The 23,251-nt window shown below is 41.8% G+C and overlaps 1 protein-coding gene across 2 annotated transcripts in view; it reads right to left on the reverse strand.

Moving 5' to 3' along the window:
• Window positions 1–23,251, reverse strand: part of SYNE2 (spectrin repeat containing nuclear envelope protein 2) — a 205,929-nt gene that overhangs the window by 156,169 nt on the left and 26,509 nt on the right. For both annotated transcript variants that reach the window (XM_076345620.1, XM_076345619.1), the window contains exons 3-20: window positions 18,742–18,803; window positions 17,681–17,776; window positions 17,334–17,411; window positions 17,150–17,242; window positions 15,744–15,925; window positions 13,860–14,056; window positions 13,284–13,384; window positions 12,413–12,514; window positions 11,506–11,643; window positions 10,484–10,648; window positions 7,301–7,413; window positions 6,496–6,652; window positions 4,704–4,800; window positions 4,373–4,560; window positions 4,039–4,203; window positions 2,570–2,743; window positions 618–776; window positions 176–349 (exon numbers count right to left, since the gene is read on the reverse strand). In XM_076345620.1, coding sequence (XP_076201735.1) covers window positions 176–349; window positions 618–776; window positions 2,570–2,743; window positions 4,039–4,203; window positions 4,373–4,560; window positions 4,704–4,800; window positions 6,496–6,652; window positions 7,301–7,413; window positions 10,484–10,648; window positions 11,506–11,643; window positions 12,413–12,514; window positions 13,284–13,384; window positions 13,860–14,056; window positions 15,744–15,925; window positions 17,150–17,242; window positions 17,334–17,411; window positions 17,681–17,776; window positions 18,742–18,803 — 2,441 coding nt within the window. The remainder of the gene's footprint in view (window positions 1–175; window positions 350–617; window positions 777–2,569; window positions 2,744–4,038; window positions 4,204–4,372; window positions 4,561–4,703; window positions 4,801–6,495; window positions 6,653–7,300; window positions 7,414–10,483; window positions 10,649–11,505; window positions 11,644–12,412; window positions 12,515–13,283; window positions 13,385–13,859; window positions 14,057–15,743; window positions 15,926–17,149; window positions 17,243–17,333; window positions 17,412–17,680; window positions 17,777–18,741; window positions 18,804–23,251) is intronic.

A 23,251-nucleotide genomic window follows, 5' to 3' on the forward strand; every position in this document is an offset into this window, starting at 1 on the left:
TCTTCATTCAAGCTGCCTGCCATGCTAACAGTGCTAAATCAAAAAGCTGAGAAAAGCATTAATAGCTACCAAAAAAAAAATTCTGATATTTTTCTCACTGTGGTACCTTAGCCTTTTAGATACTAAATAGCACAAAGAAATACTCAAATTCAGCTGGCTCAGAAAACAAACCCACCTCATATCTTGAAACACATTCTTCAGGACTTAATTTTTGACTGACAAGTTGCACAGCCTTTGAAATGGAGGCCTCAAGTTCTTTCTGGGATTCTTCAAAATTGAGCAAAGCCTCCTTCTCTGAGGGTCTCTTCTCAGATTTGGACAAGATGTTGTTCATGTCACCCATGACAGCCTTGGAAGAAAGAGACTCTTTTCAGAACATGCCTGAGTGTCAGTAATTATGTAAAGCTATTGCTTCATAACATCACTAAAGTTTTTCGAGTTGAGATACTGATCTTTGAAATGTCTAGTTTTTGCCCCAGCAAGAGTCTGGGAGACTGATTCCAATAGTATAAACCCTTTTTTATTTTACATGAAAGAAAAGGAGACTTCCTAATCACATAATGCTAAAATTAGAGATGTCTGTCTGTATAAAGTACAATAACAAAAAAAAGAAGTACCTCTATTTTCTCTCTGGCTTCTTTAATTCGTGCCTGCAGCCCAGTGGTGTGAGAATGCTGTCGGGACACCTGACTTGAAACATTTTGTGTCAGGGATTGCAATATCTCTTCTGCTGCCACAACTTGTTCTTGGCATGAGGTTCCCCTTGCAGCCAAGCTCTGGTTGAATGAAAAGCATTAGAAGCTTCTACAGTATTTATGCCTTTTTGTTTAAAGGAACTGAATGAAAAAGCCAGCCTTGATCATGGATGGTCAATATTTGGTCAAGGAAAAATCTTATATTCCAGTTATGGTCAGTGTATTGCACTGCAAAATCTCTGTGTCGAGAGAAAGAAGTCTGCTGCCATCCACAGGGGTTTCTGTTTGCTGAAACAGTCTTTCTGTCAATGTGATACCTCCCATGTCTTTGCCTCAGAGCCAATTAGAAGTATTTTTTAAACACGCTCTCCCATCCAAACAGCTTTCCAAATGAATGTACAAACCACTCATTTGGATGTGCATCGTCTGATCATGAAGTCATCCAAAAGTAAACACATATCAAGGCTCAGATTTTCTTGCGGTACTCAGTACTAAAAGGCAGGAAGCAGCCGGGTATTTTGCATGCAAAAGTAGTGTGATTTATTTGAATATTTATCATGAAATGTCATTATTAGAGCTGTTTTGATCTATGAATATTCAGCACATTTTCCTGTTTGAAGTTGTCAATTAGCATTCTTCTAATGATAATCGGTGCTTTATTCTGGATCGCGACCTATTGTACCGCAGGTAATAAGCAACCTGATCTCTTCTGCTCACAGACATGGAGATACAATACCAGTCACATTTTTGGAGGCTGTATTTCAGGGTGTCTTTTGTTACTTCGTTGTTTTTAACAAACTAGTGCCACACCGCAAAAGGAGGCTTATTTTATAAACATATGCCCACAATTACAAAAAGATTAATAGATTCTTTTCATAGGTTCACACTCCTAATTCTGTCAACTAAACACAGTGCAAGAAGGCACAAACCAAAAGTAAACTAACACTAATTCTGGTTCACAGTTATTGTAGGTGGATTTAATGTACCAAAGAAGATCTATGTTTAATTTTCGCCCTTAGACAGAAGAGCTCCAATGAAACCTCCTTCTGGTGGTCACCTTCCTATCGTTAGATTATATTGGCCCTGTTGCAGAAATAGGAAAAGGCAACATAAGACACTGCTTCAGCTTCTCCAGCGCAAAGCTTGGTATCTTTGTTCAGTCTCACCTTCACTGGCAGGTGAAGAAAATAAATCAGACTTTGTACTGAAGCTGCCGAGTTATATACACATATTTCCACCTGCCATCTGCTAGGGGGGGAAACAGTAATCCCTGGCAGAGAGACATGGGAAACAATAGAGACCAGTGGAAGTAACAAGAAAGTCATCAGTGCTCATTATGGATGTTTAGAGCAACTGCCTATAAGCTGAGATGCACAAATTACCCAGCATGCTGCTGAAAATACTTCAAGTATTCCAGTTTTTGACAGGTAAGCCTTGAATACAGCCAAGCTGTCCCAAACCTCCTCCCTGCACTGCAGGGTAGATGACAGAAAGCACTGTATCACCAGGGGAAATTCTCAACTCGGCACCTTGCAAAGTTTTAGTCTGCTGCGAATGCTGTGCTGGACAGGGAGTAATTAATATCACTCAAGAGCAAACCGCTGATCAGTGGCACCAACGGCATTTCACTGGCACCTGCTTGTCATCTGGACACACTGATGTTGGAAGATTCATTTATAGCTCATCTGGGAGCGACCCTGGGAAATAACATCAAAACACTAGCATTGCCTTGACTTTTTACCAGTGTTACAGCACAAAATCCACATTCATTTCTGCTTCACTGGTGATGGCTCATTTTACCCCAGCCACGAACCCGTGCTGAAAGATGAGAATCTGATGAACAAGTATTTTAAGCAGCATATTTCCATTTTCACCTGCAAATGTTCCTCCATCTCAGGTTGCACAGGCCTCTCATGACTGATCTTGCCAAGCACGCATCCAATCTCTGCCGCCCAGCTGTCCACCCCTCCAAGGAGCTCTTCAATTTTCTCCAGGCTCCCCGGAAGCTCCCTGGTCTTTTCAGCAGCATCTGTGCTCTCTTCAACAAGCTATAAACAAAGAGCAGGGTAAGATGTTCATACCCATCATCGGTTCATGGGTCTCTCCACTACCCTCCTGCAACACACACTCACCACTTAGGTTACCTTCCAGCTTTTGCACCCAACAGGGATCGAAGGAGAAATAAATGCCAAACATACTGGTAAATAAACCATGTGAGGCTCAGTTCTTCAACACTGAGAGCAGGTGGGACAGCACAACCTGTGCCCATCTGGCCTGCCCCCTCCCCTATAAGCAAGCAGCCACAGCCACACTACTACGGAGAATAGCTCCTGGGCTGCAGCATCCCCCAGGCTATGCCAGGGAATTGTCCAAGAGAACGATAGCTGGTGTTGGTCAAATCAAGACTAGGGAGCATGCTAACAGTTTAATGGTACTGGGAGTCACAGGCCAGAGCTCAAGCATTTGCCCTTGCCTTTTTATATATAAAAATAAATGTAATATATATTATAGCCATAATGTCCAAAGCAATGCCAGAAAAATAACTCCTGAAGTCTCTAAGCCCTTGTAAGGGTGCAGGAGGCCTCTTTATCTCTGTTTTCTGAATATATTTCCTAAAAGCATCTCTTACTACGGGTTTTTCTAGGAAACTCCGGATTTCCCTCACTCTTGGGAACATGTTTCCTTCGATCTTCTTGCATTCGCATTAAGCTCATCTCCTACAAAAGTGTTGTAATTTTTTGCCACCATTTATTGTCACAGCAGTACCTTTAATGACAATGAACAGTTCAACTTAGAAAATTAAGAGCTCTAATATTCCCAGGCAGAGTGAAAATGTCATTCTTGTGAAAGCATTCTAGGAAATGTAATGTATGTATATTAAGCAGGTTGTATAGGAACCTACAGCAGCCTAAAAACCTGTCAAGTGAGCTGGTGCAAAGTTGCACAACCCTAAATATCTATGCAGCAATAATTACTTTCTACTAGCTAAGGCAGAGATTATACAATTTAGCAAAGGCTCACAAGCTCTTAACAAATTGATTACTTCCATCTCTAGAACTGAAAAAGAGCTTTATCCTGCAGTAAGATTTCCTTTTATAAGTGGCTTTAAAATTTCCATTTAAAAAATTGAACATTTTCCATCGTGTCATAAAGAGCATTTAACTGAGTCACAAAGACTTAAGAATGGGATACCTCTGTGTATTCTCTGTTCCTCCTGTTTTAAAACTCACAATACTGAGTTGACTGAAACATTTATTAACCTCTGATTAGCAAGCTGATAAGTCTAGAAAATATGATTTCAAAGGCTGCATAGCAAAAGAGTCACATGAAACTAGTGACTTACAAAGTGTGTCCTCTTGATGAACTTAGCCCACCTCCTGTTCAGTTTCTTCAGCTCTTTGGCAATATTTGATCCAACGTGCTCTTTGCTGACTTCGATGAGATAGTTTCCAGCTTCATTTAAGGAACCATGAACTGAATTCCACTTTGCCAGGATCTCAGCAGGGATCTAGACAGAGGCATTGAAATAATTTAAAGCAGAACCCTGCCAAAAGTTTATTTCCAAAATGAGGAACAGAAAAGCAACAACAACCACCACTGTCATGTATAATGCTTTCCTTCCAGGAGGCTTCCAAGTATCTCTGTCTGTCATTACAAAGAGAAGTCCAACCACACACCTCTTTCGGATGCTCATTTCGTTTTTCTTCCAGCCACGTCTTTAGTAAGTGGATGTTTTTTGTATAATTACTCCAGGAAGACAAGACTTTCTGTAGGGTGGTATTTACATTGGAAATATAGTCTCTGCACATAGAAATCTTTGACTCCACTGTCTTAAAAAGTTTGCCAATTTCTTGAGGATCTCCAGCTAGGACATCAAATAGGGAATATTATTACAAATTTGGAAACAGAGAGGCTATTTTATGCAGAACATAAATGTGAATTAAAACTGGTGACAGCACATCAGTTCAAAATAGAGGTTTTCATATCAGTTTCTATGCACGAACTTACCTAAGCCAGGACTGCTTATGTTTTTGTTTTTCAAATCTTCACAGATGTTAGTAGCAGTTTCTAGTTGCGTTTCAAGTCTCTTTTCTTCAATGAAATTCTGCCCAAAGTGAAAAGTAATTGGCACAAGTAACACTAACCCGCATAAAACTAGGCACGAAATGCAGCTTGGGATACATTTTTTTCAATATGAGCCTATAACCTGCAGGTTAAACGTAAACTGAGCAAAGCCCATCCAGCAACTCATCTGCACCCTTTAGTCTGAAATAGACCTGTTCCTTTTTCTGCTCGTGCAGAGAGTAACTTAAATGGGAATATTAACTCCTGAATGCCATTGCCTGAGTCACAGCCCTGCATGAGTCAGGACTGTTTATTCCAAAAAGTTAAGGCCCTAGGGCAATATTGAGAGATGGCATCTAGAACAAGTCAGGCAGAATTTAGTCACGTAAGTCAAAAAAGTGGTGAAAGTGAAAGGTGGGTTTCCTTGCATGCCCAGAAATATCGAGGTGCCTAGTTCCTGCCACAGATCAAGTATGATCCAAACTGGGGATAGAAAGGGTAAGAGAGGAAGAAATGTGAGCAGAGGAGGAGACTTGTGCTTTGAACATTCACACAGGGAATGAAAGGGTTGATCCTCAGCCCCCCCTCTGTCTGAGCTGCATCTCACCCCACTCCTACAAACGTCCTACCTAGCAGGCTACAAAACAACCTCTCCTGTGGCCATGACAAACCTGGGCCACCACACCACCACTCAGCCAGGACTGCACAACATGGGACCAGAAGGAGAGCCAGCAACAAGCCTTAAACTCCTAGAGAAAGCTAGAGAAAGAATTCTATCAGCTTGAGAAAGACCATGAACCACAACTGTAGAAATAACATGATAGTAAGGTAGGAACCCAACTGAATCAAGAAACTCAGCAGAGATTAACTCTGTACTCCCATCTCACCACAGGGTAAGGTTAACACTGCTCAGGAAAACTGGTATTTTATACAACTTCTTGTTGCCTCCTTCCACAGTTCTGATGCTGGTGAAATTCCCACTAATTTAACTAGGGATTTGCCAGTCTGAAAAGCTTCTGAGAAACTCTTTAGAAACTCCACTAAGATGGAATTCAGGGGGAGTCCCACTAACTGGATATGGGGCAAAATTGATGGCATCAGCATTTTCATCTCTCTGCCTCTATTCTTGATGCATCTTTGGCAGTATTTGGGGTAGGGTAATCCATCCCCTCCCATAAGCCTACACATGGCATCATTTTAATAACTTGAGCCCAGAAGCTGAGCTAAGCACAAAATATAACAAAACAAGACAATTCATATTCACCACGAAGCATAAGGAGGTAAGGAAGCTGGAAAAGGAAGAGGCAACAGCAAAAGGCAGTATTAGCTAGCTCTGTGGGTAATGGTTGTTTTTGAAGATAGCAACTACTGAACTACCCCAGAGAGGTTTGAGTTAGGGAAGGGCTGCTACTGCTGGCCCTATAAATAGTCTAGAAAGAAAGAAATCTTCCCAATAAAGAATAAAAAAGGGCAGAGAGAAAATTACAGTCACAGCTCGCTCTGTTTCTCCAAACTGAAGACAGAACTCTCATTCAGAGGAAAATGGGAAGACATGGAGAAAGTTTCTGTGGAAGTCTACCTGTCCTTCTTTGCATAAATCCCAGATCTCACAAGTCTACCATGCTTCTACCAACTATCTTAGTATCTTCAGATGAGGACAGACACAAGCTTGAATCAAAGAGAGGTGGGGAAGAAGAATTATTGTCAGGGTGTGATACATATATTTTAAACTTACATTCCAATTTTCCAGCAGTGATTCCACAGACTCTTTTGTCCCATATTTCATGTCCCAGATATTTAGCTTTAACATCACCTCATTGGCAATAGCTGAGCACAGTCCATAGTGGTATTCAAGAAAGGTGTTGGAGTTTGTGAAACGAATATTGCTGAATCTGCAAACAGTGAAATGTTCCAAAAGTTGATGCAAAATCATTGGCTATAGAAGGCATTAATGTATAATAACATGTAGATGAGGCACTTAGGGACATGGTTTAGTGGGCATGGTGGTGTTGGGTTGACGGTTGGACTCGATGATCTTAAAGGTCTTTTCCAACCTTAATGATTCTATGATTCTATGATTCTATAAGGTTTTTAGCCTAAAACCCCAGAATTACAGACACAATTCACTGGTCGCTTTTGAAAATATCCTCCAACAGATACATGGGGTTGCACAACCTGTAGATCTCGGTGATTTTAAAAGGTGGAAATTAAAAATTAAAGAATCCACATCACCAGAGAAATTTTTATATTCAAAATATTCATGTTTCCTACCCCTAATGGGTGTTTCCTATCCACACTAGCAAAGGGCATCTGAAAAGTTCCTGTTAATGAGCTCCACTTTCTACACATAATTAGACATTCATTGGACCAATGAGTGAACCTGCCTGCTCCACATAACAGTCAATCTGTGCTTAGGTGGAAAATGCTCTTTTTCTGCAAGGCATGGATAAATTATGTGCTTTGTTCAGAATAGCAGAGCAAGTCAATAGCAGAGCTAGAATACAACATAGTCAAAGTAAAGGGAATTTGAGGATCACAACCTTCTTTTCATTTCCTCTAACTTTTCAGGCAAGACTAGTGGCATATTCTTCTCATCTTCGTTCTTAAATGATTGAAGAGTGTCCAAGTGAGAATCAAAACAATCCATCAAGCCCTGGGGAGAAAAAGACACAGTAATCCATTCATTTTAATTCTAGAGTATTTCATCTGGGAATCTGCCACTCACCTGCCATTAGGGTAAGAGCTATTAAGAAATAGTCAGCACAAGACAATCTTCCAGTGTCTTTATTCATTAAAGTGCAGTGAAAGTATTTATCTCATCACCTTCTAAAGTGCATATTTAGTGCAGTACTACATGATTTCTCTTACCATTGTGCATCTAGTTAAATATAAGAAACATGAAATTACACTACCCATGCTATCAGTTTTTTCCTCACTTTCACTATCATCTTTAGGACAAAAAAGTGGCATTGTAACAGTTTCAGGATATTAAGTTGTTCTTTGCTATGTGTTAGCAAAGACTGACAGCAAAACCTGTTGAATAAACCTATTATGTCACACTTGCTTAATACTTTATTTGAGTGCTCAATAAATTTCCATCTAATACCATTAGGCGGACTTTGGCCTGTTCAGGACACTGGTTGAGAGAGTCCCTTGGGAGACAGTCCTGAAGGGCAAAGGGGTCCAGGAAGGCTGGACATTCTTCAAGAAGGAAGCCTTAAAGGCGCAGGAGCAGGCTGTCCCCATGTGCCGTAAGAAGAACGAGCGGGGAAGACGACCGGCCTGGCTGAACAGGGAGCTCTTGCTGGGACTCAGACTCTGCCTGATCTGTGCCAGTTCTGTTTAATATTTTTATCAATGATCTGGATGAGGGGATCGAGTGCACCCTCAGGAAGTTTGCAGATGACACCAAGTTGGGCAAGAGTGTTGATCTGCTCGAGGGTAGGAAGGCTCTGCAGAGGGACCTGGACAGGCTGGATCAATGGGCCGAGGACAACTGTATGAGATTCAACAAGGCCAAGTGCCGGGTCCTGCACTTTGGCCACAACAACCCCATGCAACGCTACAGGCTTGGGGAAGAGTGCCTGGAAAGCTGCCTGGTGGAAAAGGACCTGGGAGTGTTGGTCGACAGCCGGCTGAACATGAGCCGGCAGTGTGCCCAGGCGGCCAAGAAGGCCAATGGCATCCTGGCCTGTATCAGAAATAGTGTGGCCAGCAGGAGTAGGGAAGTGATCGTGCCCCTGTACTCGGCCCTGGTGAGGCCGCACCTCAAATACTGTGTTCAGTTTTGGGCCCCTCACTACAAGAAGGACATTGAGGCGCTGGAGCGTGCCCTTCTCTAAGGGCAACGAGGCTGGTGAGGGGTCTGGAGAACAAGTCTTATGAGGAGCGGCTGAGGGAACTGGGACTGTTTAGCCTGGAGAAAAGGAGGCTGAGGGGAGACCTCATCGCTCTCTACAACTACCTGAAAGGAGGTTGTAGCGAGGTGGGGGTCGGTCTCTTCTCCCAAGTAACAAGCGACAGGACGAGAGCAAATGGCCTCAAGTTGCGCCAGGGGAGGTATAGATTGGATGTGAGGAAAAATTTCTTCACTGAAAGAGTGGTTAAACATTGGAACAGGCTGCCCAGGGAAGTGGTTGAGTCCCCATCCCTGGAAGTATTTAAAAGATGTGTAGATGAGGCGCTTAGGGACATGGTTTAGTGGGCATGGTGGTGTTGGGTTGACGGTTGGACTCGATGATCTTAGAGGTCTTTTCCAACCTTAATGATTCTATGATTCTATGATTAGATCCATATCACATTAACCCTCTGATGGCTGGTGTCACGTAATTGGGGAATATTTTATGGGCATGTGTCTCAGCACCAAATTCTCAACATAAAAATAAAACATAAAATGCATTGCACAGAAGATAACCATATTCATAAATGGCATATGAAGAAATATGCTGAAAGTTCATTTCTATGTAATAAAACCTGCCACAAAGCATGTTAATGGCAATGGCTAAATCCTGGGGCAGCCCTCAACCCCTAAAATAGTGCACAGATTTTAAACACTTGATTTTGTAACCTTAATACTATTCTAGTCAGACAGTTACAAGCATTGATGGGTAATTTCCTAGATCTTAAGAGAAAGTAAAATTTCCATTATAAGGCACCACCTTGGCAACAAGATTCCTACGTGAGACTTACTAAAAGGACTGACTAGAGGAAGGAGGGGCAAAAAAAAATTCTCAGCAGAATGTCGTCCCGTCAGAAAGAGTGGATTTGACAGAAATTGAGTATCTGGGGTTTCTTCTTAAGGAACTTAATGATTTTATCTACATGTTCAATGGGAAAAAAGAAACCCCTAAACCAACGACATCTCTCTCTCTGTCTCATTCTTAGAAATGTTTTAACTACTTAGGCTGAACAACAAAAATCATAGACCAAATGGCTAAATTCTGGCAAAGCTGTTATCAGTTAAAAAGCCATCTCTCATATCAGAAACTGACTAGCAACAGTACAAAAAAGTGGTGTTATCAAGCCACTCACAAGAACCTCTGTTCCCCATTCTTTCAAATTCTCTCTAAGGACTTGTCACAAAAACATCCAACTTCCCCCTTGTTCATTAAAAAAAACCGAGTACAGCATTATGATGATCAACCAGGCATCAACACATTTACTCTTTTTAAAGTTTTCAAACTCAAAAGGATGTTTAAACTATTATCAGTGTAAAGATTTCAAGATCAGAATAAATAACTTGCATGGTACCGAGGTACCAAAATACCTCCCATTGCTTTGAATGGAATTACAGAGTGATTCAGCAAATACTTAACTTTAAACACACAAACTGCATGAACTCACTGGAATGTAACCCTGAGCCCAAGTGCTTTTCTGAATAGGTATGCATTAAGCATAGATTTAAAGATAAGGATGCAATTACCCTGTGCTATTACTTAACAAACAAATAAGGTGCAGGAACCACATAAAAAAGAATATCATAATTTACTCATTCAGATAGTACTCAAATTTAATCTCACCCCAGTGAAGTTAGAAACCTTCCTCATAGACCCATGCGGTTATTTAATTAATCTCATCATTGTTCAAAGGTATGTTCAGAAGAGCTTTTCATCTTCAGAAGATAAACATATCCACATCACTTCCCAAAACATCAAATAGCAATTCCATAACAAGTGCTTTGCTAGGTCAGACTGAAGCAGAATGTTCCTTTGTGATCAGCATACCTTAAATATTACAATTATTTCTCTGAAGACAAATATTGCTTTAAACGGGTCCTGCAAATCAGGCAAATCTTCTGCCTGCAGATGTTCTACCTCCTGAAGCCAGGCCTCAATGCTATCCAGAGGGGAGGGCAACATCTGGTCCAGCTTCACTTTCCATTCATTAATCTTAAAAAGGAAAAGAAGTGATTAAATTTCTCACCATTATTTTCTTCCCCATCCCCAAGATACTAACATATGCTCCGTAAGCTGATGTCATCTCAGCAAAAAAAAACACCTGTCACCATTCAGAAAAGGAGCTTCCAGTGAAGTCAGCTGCAAATCAGCTGTGTTTACCTGAGACCCAGATTTGCTCCCCAGCCTGTAATCTCTAACAAATCTGGCAGTTACTATCCTTGGCTGGTGACCGTCTCAAGGCCCAGCAACAGGGAAATTTATAGTAAATTAGTTGCAAAATAGAGGGGAACCAGAGATGCTCTGGACAGCTTTCCATCATGGGGCTGATAGGGGAACATCTCTTCTGTAAAGAGCAATTACCAGCAAGGCCCAACACATCCCACTTGCAGCAGAGGGAGACAACACAGCCAACCTCATTGCAAAGCACTGACCAGCCAGATCTCACTATATCACCATCCGTGCCGTGGGAAATATATTAACACATTTTTCCCAGCTGCATCATTATCTGAGCCGTAATTCTGTCCCAAAAGAACCTTTTAAGCATAAATAGGCCAAAAACTTTGATCAGAAGAGTGCTTAAAGATAACAGATGCAGGCCATTTTTCGCAGACATCTCAGTTCTGAGGCTCAGGAGGCAGAAGGGTAATACAGTCACCTTCTGCCTCCTCTTGGGCACTGTACACCACCCAGTTTGTCAGGACTTCAGGTTCAGGGTCAATACCTCTTTTATCGATCCAAATAAAGTATCACCTCCCCACTTTTCCCTGTGCGAGTTCCTGGGGTAGACTTAGGCTTCTTCATCAAACACGCTCACACTGGTAACGAAGTGAGCTAGAAATGCCTCTGACCTGAGAGATCAGTTTATCCCACTCTTCTCTCATCTGCCTCTGGCCTTCACTCAGCTCAGCTACACTTCTTTTTGATGACAACACAGGCAGAAAGGGTTTCTTTCCTTGGTTAAATGCTTCCATAAATGACATCATTTCCTAGGGATAAAAAGGAAGAGTAATTCATAGAAGAAGTCTTCAGATGGAAGCTCATGGAGCCAAGTACTGCCTTTGAACACATTGGTATGACTTCCATTAACTTCAAAGGGTGTGATGCACGGAAAAGCAAGATAGCAGGAAAGAGGCATAGTTGTCTCCAGGCAGTATTTGGGTCCCAAATTACAGGTGCCTTCACTAGCAAAATCTGTATTTAATATAATGTCAGTGCAGTCAGGACATGGTTCTCCCCTCCCACCAAGAGAAAGGGAAAATTCCTCCCCTCACAGTCCCCCATGGACCATTTTATTACAAACTCTGGCTACAATATAAACCAAAGGAAATTCTACTTCAGGCACAATCTATAGCCAACATTTCAACTACTCCTCTACAACATTAGTTGGGTAAAACAAGCTGTTGTTATTACTACACAAATGGCAAAGGTGACCCTGCAAAGGGCCTATGTGCTTGACTCTTGTCCAAGTCTTCAACTATGTCAATTAATTAAAAGACACTACTTTACTCTCTCCAAAATACCTTGCTCTGCTCAGAAACCAAGAAGCATATATCTGTTTCCCAAGAGAAAGAATTTCGTCCTATCCTTCCCTCAATCATTTGAGGGCATTTACCAAATTCATTGTCAGATTTCCAACTCTTGTTTAAAAGTTTATTTAACACTTCAGTTTAGGCAATGAAGATGTAAAGCTATGTTTCTCGGACTATTTTTAATATTTCTTTTTGCAAAAGCAGTTAATTATGAAATGCAACTTACTTTGTACTTCTGGTAATATGTTTCATTCTCTGTGTCGATCAGCAACTTTGCTAACTTCTTCTCCTGTGCAGCCAACCAGCTCATGGCCTCTCTTACTTTTTCCTGGTAATTACAGCAGAAAATTTTATTTTTCCATTTTGCAAGCCTTGTTTTTAATTTACATTGTGCCATAAAACAACACATATTGAGCATATGATAAACCCCTTTCAAAGCTATTGAAAAACAAATAATAATTCCTGGGGACTCTAATGAGTTTTGGGTCAGGCACTAGTATAGAGCAAGGCCAAAGTTTTAAACCTGGCACCTGGATATAGGAAGGCATCTTAAAAAAAGAGCATGATTGCAGTCCTACTGAAAGGAGATTATCAGTATGGAGATATGTGACTAATGAATTAATAAATAAACTCTCATAGGAGAGTATAGAGAACAGAAAACTTGGTTTTCCAACCAGTACGGTCTGTAAGTGACAAATTCTGTCACTTCCATGCAAGCCATTAAATTTAAAGCAGGGTTGTTCTGCACATTTGCAAATCTGTCTGCCTCTACCCCAATATTCACATACAGACTTCAGAGCACACATGAAGACAACCAGGATTGAAAATGTCCTCTGTAATAGTTAAATGAAGAAACAAGACAACCTGCACAGCAATTCCACCTGTATCATCAAAAATCTAGCACATTGAGTCTTGAGGACCACACAGGAGCATCACAATTGAAGCCAATTCAGCCCTGTCAGTAGCTGAATCAGAGGATCTACTGTCTAACTGTTACTGAGTCAGGTTATAAACTGGGCAAAGAAAGTACTGACATTCTTGGCATCCATGATGCACGTTCATTTAAAAACGCCTCAGTGATAAACCACATGTCGTACCTGCATGTCTTCTTCAGACTCAAGCAAATTCCTGGAGTATTGCAAAAACTGAGCCACATAAGTCATGATTGATTTTTCATCCGGATTCATAATGTCAACATCTACAAGAGCCAATACACCATTTATTTACATAATTATGCAGCCTTCTAGGCCTGATCACATAATTACATGCTATACTGCAGTTATTAAAACAAATTACCATAAACATGTTTATTTTGCAGCAGCTCAGTTAACATACCATTGGCAGAAATTAATATGTAATGAACATCTTTTTCCTTGAGAATATTTTAATATAACATGATTAACTAATGAAAAAGTTTCTCCCATGAACGGGAAAGTTTCATATCCTTTCTTCTGCATATTGTTCCTGCATTTGCTGCCAATTCAAAAATCCTACAAATCCTAAGTACAGTCGGTGTTACAAAGTAAAGAACCTCAGGTTTGATCATTTCAGTAAAGATCAATGTTCCATTTCAAACTTAAGCACGGTCTTACTTTTTCCTGTATTACAAGTCAACACATATAGGATTAATCTCACTCCTGATAACAAAGATAAAAAAAAAGCAGATCATTTACCTTCAGGTTCAAGAAGCCGTGGAATATTCAGCTCCAGTTCTGCAATTCTGAAAGCCTCTTTCAGGTTTTCTTTATTGCTTCTAGCTTTTGCCTTCTCCAAATCAACTAGACCTGGTCGTAAGGTTTGGATGATGGCTAAAAAAGGCAGTCCGCTTCGCCAGCTTGACTTGAAATCAGTCACATTGATAGAGCCGTGCCTATCCCAAAAATTATTAGAAACAAAATGTTATAGCCTGTTTCCTCAGATGTCCTAAGTACAAATTTAGGAATACAATATAAATTCAGTAAAATTGAGTATGAACCAAATCCAAGGAGTTATAGAGAACCTTGCCACTGAACTTCTGCAGAAGCTGGGTCAGACAACAATACAGCCAGTACTATCAATTGCTACAATTATGTATTTTTATACTATTTTTGCAGAATGACTCAATGTTTTTATCTTATGTTACATTCTGAAGATAAAGCCTTGCTGATCCAATATCCTTTCTGAACATCACCTTTGCGTTCAATATCTATGCATTCTATGGGATGGAAAAACAACAAGCAAAGCACTGAAGAACATGTAGGTATTTGTCTGTAAGGGCACAGAGTACTGGAATCACGTCTGGCATTTTAGAAAATCCAGACCTTAAAAGTGATCTATTACTGCAGGAAAAATATTTCTTTTTCTCTTATTTAGCTTAGTGTCTTTAAAACATTTTCTATTAAGCGGTGCCTGGACAGTGTTGTGCGGTGCCCAGCTCTGCAAGCCACAGTGAATTCTGGGACAACTTTCCAGAAACAGCCGTATATTATGCATATGTTATGGCATGGAAAAGATGTGGGGTTTCAGGTGATCAAATTTAGTTACAAAACAATGGGCCAGGATTTACAAGATTTGTTCTTTTACCAAAAACTATAGGATTCACTGATAACAAAATCATTCAAGGTAATAATCACAGTTCAGAAAGGATGCTACAAAACAGACAGCAATATTGCTGAAAAAGAAAAACAAGCAAAAGAAAGAGGATGATTAAATGGAGAGCAAGCTGGTTTTTTACATGCCAATCAATCTCGTCCTGATAAAACACAGCTAAAAGAGAAACTTCAGTGCCTGAAAACATTCTCCCAGCAGAAAGTGTCTGATGTGCTGATGAAGGCCTTTATCTCCCACTAACAACATGGAATATTAGTAGGATGTTATTAGCACATAAAGCAACCAAAGAGCTGGAGAGAAAAGGGCTGACGTTATTGTAAAACATATTTGAAATGTCTTGGAGTGAAGTAGCCCTTGAAGAAAATGTAAAGCCTGCCCCTTGCAAGAAATATCTGTATCTGCTCTAGATTGTGCGCTGTGAATACTCCCACTGAAATCAACAGAGCTATCTGTACCTCAAACATAAGCAAACGTCTTGTTAGAATTGGGGGACTAGGACCTCTAGGACTAGGGTCCTTCTTGGGGATCATGCAGTGTTTTGACAGAAAAACCTGAGATGTGGGAATCCTAGAAATCCTACGTTTTCCATTTAAAAAAAAAATTAATTATTGAAACTTTGTTAAACAGTGCCAGCCATGAGGATTAAAACTAGCAAATCATGTAAACATTCCACTAGACTTATCACACAGAAGCCCCTAAAAGAGAAAAGCCAAACAATTCAATTTATATTGTGGTATTTTATTAGTAGGATTAGCTTCACGTTATTATACTTAAAGGGCTCATGTCAAAACATTTAGGGCCTGATTGATGCTAAAAGTACTGGTAACAACATCTGAAATCTAAAGGATTTTTTGCTAAGCTGTCACTACGTAATGTTAAAAAAAACAGGGGAAAATATCACCACATTTAGAGGAAAGCAGTAAATACAATGTGTAACATACTATTTATAAGTCTTGGATGGAACTTACAGTGAACACTGTTCTTTTGCCCACAACAAAAGAGCCTTTGTAGCAGAGATCTTCCACCGTTCCTTAATTTTAGCACTTTTTTTAGCTGATCGGCTTGCCTTTGGAGAGCAGTCAACAGCACTTGAACAATCAAGTGAAGGCTGATTGTAAGTACAAGCAAGTGTCCTGGCAAGTTCTTCAATCTATCAGAGATGATGGGAGAGTTAATCAGGCTTCAGTGAAAAACTACCAAGATATCAATGGCAGAAAACCACAGAAAGGACTCAATCACAGCTGTAATAGTAGTTCCCTGCCCCCAAAGATCAGATCAGGTTTTTTTATCTGTTCAACCTGAACTATTTCATGCTGAATTCCCATCTTTAGGTGATTTTTTGGCAGGAAATATTCACCCAAAGACTTCCATGTTATACTGTGGGTACCAGCAATGGCAACAAGGGACCTCCTCACTCAATGTGCTTTTCTACTCCTCCTACCAGTGAAGGCAGCCTGTGGCAGCTGTGTTTTCTGCTGTCAACACTGTCATGTATTAGGCATGCTCAGAGTTTGCCTGCTCACTCAGGGTGCAGGAAAACCTACTCAATAGACCTCAGAGATCTACATTTCATTAGAGAAGCTTGGTTTAGGTAAAAAGATAATGCATAGGCTATGGGCAGCACAAGAATCTTCAGCACCAAAGTACCTTTACCAAGAAAAATGTGGGCTACAATACTGTTAAATAACTTTGCTTAGTGCACTCCTGAGCCCCAGTCACCAGTTCACCCCCAGTGCACCTATGTTAATTCACTGCTGGGCTCCATCAGTGATGTTTGGCTCCATCATCCTCTACAGTCCTGCAACATGATTAAAGCAAGGCCCCGTGCTTTCAAACCTCCCCATAACCTCATGCCACGCAAGATGCATGCTCAGTATCTTGTGTAAGAAACATCACTATGACAGCCTTCATGTTATTTCAGGCACCTGGTACTGAAAAAAATAATAGCAAGAATTACACATTGCGAGCACAGCCGACACTGAAGAGGGGGGCTGCCTCTGAGGGAGATGGGATGTGAGCCACTTTGCACTACTTGCTCTATTTAGAGCTTAATCATTACAGGCCTTAGACAAATAGGCAAAGTTTAGCCTATTTTCTAAGTGGTTACTTTAAAAAAATCTCAATATCTTTCCTTCCTACCATTTGCAGCTAGATACTGTTCATCATGCTGTAATGCCATCATTGCATTGGTGAAGCAGCTCTGAGACACAGGAAAGACGCACTGGTGCGTCTCCTCCCCGAGCCGTCACTTCCAGATGTCAGAAAATAATCTTCTGCTTTGTACTAATTCATCTTGTTTGGAAACCATGTAAGTCAACACATTTTTAGGCTTTTTCCCTCTACTAAAACTCCCTTACATCGCTGAAATACTTACATGAAAATGAAATATAATTGTCCAAATTAGGCCAAGCACAATGGAAGGTTTTCCTTCAATAATGTCAGCAACATGAATATTTATCAGCTTGATCTAGGGGGAAAAAAAAAGGATCATTGTTAACAAAGAAAATGTTCCACCAGCTAAACTGGCTTTAGTTGTGAATTTTGAAGTTAATACTCACTGATCTGCTCTTTAAAAATGCCAAAGCATTTTCTATGTTGCTTCTGCACTGGAAGGTATTAAATCCTTTTTCCCGTGGCTGTGAAGCAAAAAGAACAGGTTACATCCTCAGTTGCAAAAATTAATTGTATTTTATATTTTGATAAGGGAAGTCCTGCAAAGATTCACAAATTACTTTGGATCAACTTATTTCAGCGTGTTTCAGTGTCATTGGTGTAAGAATAAGTTACTTGCAAATAGCTCTATGATTCCAGAGGGATCATTCATATGGTTACAATTAAGTATATCCAGAAATCTTTGCTGGATTTGACAAAGGATTGAGGTAATATTTTTATTACTCTGTCTTACCAGATGTTGACCTGAAAGCACTTCCAACAGATCCAAAAGCAAATGTCCTTGCTGTATATCTGTATACAGGTCTGAGATTACAGAAGGAGGTGTATGCTGCAAAATAAATTTCAGTGCTTGTCACGCCATCTTTTGTCATTTTGAATTCAACACTCTGCAGAACATCACAGATTACTCTGTTGTTAAAAAATGTTTAGCATCCTTTATTTTTCTAATAAGCTGAAATATAAATCCTGCCTCTTAATCAGCCATATCCTGCTTCTTCTAACCCACTGTTATGTTTGTCTCTTATTCGCCCTTGCCCTGCCTCTGAGTTTTACAAGGGTTATTTTAGGCCTCATTTTCAAGTATTTACACTTTTTAAGGAGGTAACTTAAAAAACTTTAAAAAAGAGAAAGTTAAGAGAAGCAGTTAATTCATATTTTGACTTCTTAATCAAGGTACCCTGAGTACAAATTTGACTATAGGGCTGAATAACTAAACCCTCACTCTTTTCACCCACTTGTGGACAACACAAACCTACCATAAGCTCAGCAGCTTCTGCTCAAGGAGGGACCGAAACAGGATTCTTTTTGTACCTGAGCAAGTCAAAGCCCCAGCATATGCTGCATGAGTTGCTTTGTGAAAGCTTAAAGAGCACCTACGCTACTTACGTAGTTTGTCTTAATACTTACCAGTCACTCAGATCATCCCATTAAACTCATGTTCTTGGATTGCATAATAGAATAATACTTACCTGAACACAGTAAAACTAATCATAAATACAGAACCTCATAAAACCCTGAGACGTGCCACAATCCAGCACAAGTATGTTTTACCACATCAGCAAGAAAGATACTGTCATCTACTCAACAAACCGCCTCTTACAAATGTCCCTGGACGAACACTGATACAATGCTGTTACACCTTTTAAACAAATGCTTTCCAGGGGCTACTTTTTCCAGCCAGTGCCTAAAAATCTTGTGCTAATTTTGTTTATTCCTAAAAATTTTAATCTCTATACAGCACATATGAATCAAAAAGGCAAAAGGAATATCTTTCCTAAAGAATCCCCTTCTTACCTTTGCCAATATTGAATTTATCCAGCTCGTGAAGGTTTTCTTCTGTGTAAACTCTCGCTGCACTGAGAAAAAAAAAAGAAAAAAACAGTTAATGGAAAAAGTTATCTGGTTTTATTTCTCTTTCTCAAAAAGATACATGGCATCCATCTCAAACTAAGGTCCGTTCTTCCAGGTATTAAGATACAATTTAATATTAGTTTTTCTCAACTCTAATTTTAGTGCTGACATTTTCTTGCTTGCAGAGATGATACTGCAAGGACCTCTGCAACCATCAAACATACTTCTACTGGATGCAGAAAAGAGCAATTAATGAAGCTTTTCTCAAAAGCTCAGCAATTGCAAACAGCAGTGTGAACACATCATCCTACAGAGCAATATGTCTAGAATAACTCCATCCGTTCCTAAATGTTCCTTGAAAGACTCAGCAGTCATCAGTACAAGATCCATCTTGAAATTTGGAAAAATCTGTGCATGGGCTTGGGTGACAAGACCAGGATGGAGGCTGGGGTTAGGCGATAAATGCAAATCTGCAGGTGAAGCCATACAACGGGATGTCTAGGCTAACTGAAGGGCTGGGGAGAGTTATTAAGCTGTCATTGGGGAATACACCCTCTAACAGCATCCTTTTCAGTGCTGGGCCCTCCCTGGGGAATGCAGACCATTAATCTGGCCAAACAGGGGCACACGGGGTCTTAAAATAGGAGGGAGAAAGTAGGAAATGCTTGAACTCATGCCCAGGTAAAAAATGGTGAAATGGGACTCAAAGCGTGACCCGGTCACGCAGAAATACAGCTCTTCACCCAGGTCCTGCAGGCTGGTATGCAGTGATAAACTACCAGTGGTTGTGAAGGGAGACAGGAAATTGTTTAAGCCTGTGTTTCAAAAATCAGGATATTTAAACCATTTCTCACATCAGAGTAGAGATCAAGAGAGGGGAAATCCTTTCTCCATGGCTTGTGGGTAGCAGAAATGAAGAAAAGTCTAGTTCCCCCAAAAGGTGAAGCAGAGCATGAGCAGCAGAGGCAGACCAGACCAGCTCCCCAGCCCCATCCCTGGTCATGACCAGAGGATCACGCGACTTCCCAGCCCACACTCCCTCCCAAAAAAATACCCCATTCCCAAGACACACCACCACCAAAACCATACATCCTTGCTGGACATCTGTCTGAGGTAACAGCAGGAGGTGTTGGCACCTGAGATTACGGCCTTTCAGGCCTCACTGCTGCACAGGCGCTGCCGCCAACGGCCATCCCAACAGCTCGTGGGAGCAGGCATGAACACAAACTCCTTTTTCTCTCCCTTTCCACATCAGCTTTGACTGCAAGCATTGGGGTTGGCTTCCCAAAACACAGGCCAAAAAGCAGTACCCCCCTGCAAGGGGCTGCCTGGAGCTGTGGAAGGACGGTCATCCCCGCCCTCTTCCCCATTTGAATAAAACCCCAAAAGGCCGCACTGATTTTTAATAGCCCAGACATTACAAAGCAGGTCAAGTAGACTATTAACTGAGGGAGGGCAAGATGATACAGTTAGGAGAGTTGATGTTTTGGTCACCCAAACCACCATCTTCGGCCTGCGCCAGCCACACGGCTGTCCCAGCCCTTCCCTCTGAGGGCTGAGGCAGATGCCAGCCCCTCTGTACATGGCTACGGGCAGCCACCCCAGGGGTCGGCCTGCAATGCTCCTGCCTCTCGTGCAGCTCGCCTCTCATCCCAGGCAGCAGGAAGGCAGAGACTGAGAGGCAGAAGAGGTACAAAGCGGAGAGAAAGCGCAAGGCCCTCTCCCCGCTGTGCCGAGTGGCAGAAGGGGCTGCTTTGAGCAGCCAGGAGCAGAGGATGGAGCTGTGGGCACTGGGGTCATGGCGACACAGAGGCTCGGCGCTCCTGCATACGGGGACGCAGATGGGGTGGGATGCTGGCCCACCGCCCTGCCGGGAGGATAGGAGAGGACAGTGCACGTCATGCACCACGGCCCCGGTGCAGGTCCCTGAGGAGCAGTGGGTGGTAGGGCAGTGTGCATGGCCTAGGCCTGGAGGGAGATGGTGGGCAAGGCAGCTGTGGGGTTACTCGCTGCCCACTTCCCAGCTGGGGTAAATGCTCCTGCCACATGGGAGAGGCAGCAGGAGACTCTGACCAGGCCATCAGCTTGCAAGAAGAAACAAATCTGAGAGATGGGGTGGGAGGGGACGATCTCTTCTGCCTCTGAAAGCATGCTCTTGCGCAAAAGATTAACGTGAAGGCAAGTTTGATATCATAAGGCAAGTGGCAAGACTACTCAGCAATAGCTATGTATGTTTTTGTAGGCTGGGCAGGGTAAAAGATACCAAAAGTATCAAGCCCTTGGGGGAAACAAAAAAATCTTGACTGCTCTGCCCATGAAAATGAAAATGCCACTCGGAGGAAAATGTCCCACACTTTATTACGCCCTGGTAATCTGGCAAACACAAACCCCAGTCCTGGGTGGCTTTTCATCATCCAAGACGGCCTGAAGGGCTTGCCGCGCCGAGCTTCATCAGCTCACGAAGCGGAGCAAGCCGCAGTCTCCTGCTCCTAAACCCACCACCTGTCCACAAACCTCCTGCTTCACCGGGCGGGTGAGCGGCGAGAAAAACATTCACGCATTACGTGCGTCGAGGGCTGTTTTGCATCCTGTAGCTAACACATCTTTCAACAGTCCTCCTCTAATCTGCAATACTATGATCCTGTCGGAGCACCAAACAGTCGATTTCCCCTGCTTGCTGGATTGTTTTATGCTTCTTTTTAAATATCACAGAGATCATGATGAACACTAAGATAAGGGCTGACTTAAAGACACAGACAGAAATGCAATCTCAAAATTCTGTTTTGTTTGGAAAACAGAAAATAAGTGCAAACTTGCCACACAGACCAATTAACATCACAACACTCACAAGGAGGACATAAATAGCATGGAGATATTTGCTTCATGTTAGCACAGGACCCAACCACACCCTTTGGTTGAATACCCATGTGGGAGCCATTCCAATTACCTAATGAGTGATTATTGAGTAGCTGTGCTCAATTTTATCAGGCAGGCAAGGCTGGTATTGCTGGCATTTGAAAAGGGAGGGAAAGCAAATATTAACTACTCTGCTTGACGCCAGTGACTCTTCCAGCTGTAGCTCTTGCCAAACACATGCTACTGATTTGGAGAACTTGCTTTTGGGGTTGGTTACAGAAAGATGGTTAGGATGAGGACATTTGGTCTTGTTTTGGTTGAATCTCTCCATATTAACGTGCAGAAGCATTATGCAATGTGGGCCAGATACTGCAAGTGTTGGTGCACGTGGGCAGCTCTCAGTCAAATGTCTCACCTGGCGAAATATAAGGTGGTTATTTCACTGCACACATCTAAGCACACCTTACACCCTCCCCAAGCTACAGCAACTGCCTAGTGCAACCCACCAGGCTGCCTTCCAAGCAGCCGCAGCCTCAGCTGCAGTGTGGCTTATTTTCCTACCCAAATAAATAATAATTTAAAAAAAACTCACTGTGAATCAATAACAAAACTCCATGCCTGCCAATATCTCCCTAGACTGTAGTGCAGCAGTCACTCTGCTTCCATCCAGGCCATACAACACACAGCTCAGTACAGATGTGCTTCTGGCACCATGGCAGGCAGTCGTATTTCAATTTTCAGGCCTAATGTGTTTTCCGTCCCAGCTCCCCCCCCCCACTCTACTGCTCAGAGGTGCTAATGATTTAATCAAGCTCTTAAATTCTTCTCTCTACCACGTGGTTAATTAATACGGATTTTTATTTTTATGAGGATGAATGGATTCTTTGTTAGGCCTTTTTATAGGACTCTAAGTGACCTTGGTTTTCTCTTGCCCTAGTTTTCAAAATGTCACTGACCCAGAATAAAAAAGCTATCAGAAAAAACGGATCATTTTCTTTACTTTGGGCCAAAACTCACCGAGCCAAAAAGTGGATCTGAGAGAACAAAATAAGAACCTGCTAATCTGAAAACACCCAAAATCTATCACATTTCACTGTGTGTTTTAAAGCTAATCTTCAGAACAACTCTTTAGGGAGGAATAACACAGAGAAGCAGCGTGTCACATAGGCTAGCCGAAAATCAATACACACTGCTGGACAATGACTGTTTTATCCAGTAATGAGCTATCAACAAGTGCTACAAACCAGACTAATCATTAAGGGCTGGAGCATGGGGACACGGCAGGGACCACGGCGGTGCTGAACTCTCCCAGGAGGAAGAGGAGGGGAGGGCAGGAGCGCCGCCAGCCATGGTTTTACTCTCAGCCTTCCTTTAACGGCTATACAGAAAAGCCAGACTTAAAATTAATCTCCTCTCTTCTGTTGCCTTTCGTGCCTCCCTTCCCAAGGTCGGAGACAGCAGCTCACAGGAAAGCACTGTCTCCTCCCTCAGCAGGGAGCTGGGGGAAGCAAACCGCGGCAGAGCAGATGTTCCTTATCTGTCCGCACTCATCAAACAACGTCACCAAACAGCAAAGAGGTTTTCTTCTATCACGAGG

The sequence above is a fragment of the Aptenodytes patagonicus genome, chromosome 7 (genome assembly GCF_965638725.1).
Source record: "Aptenodytes patagonicus chromosome 7, bAptPat1.pri.cur, whole genome shotgun sequence".
NCBI classification, from domain to species: domain Eukaryota; kingdom Metazoa; phylum Chordata; class Aves; order Sphenisciformes; family Spheniscidae; genus Aptenodytes; species Aptenodytes patagonicus.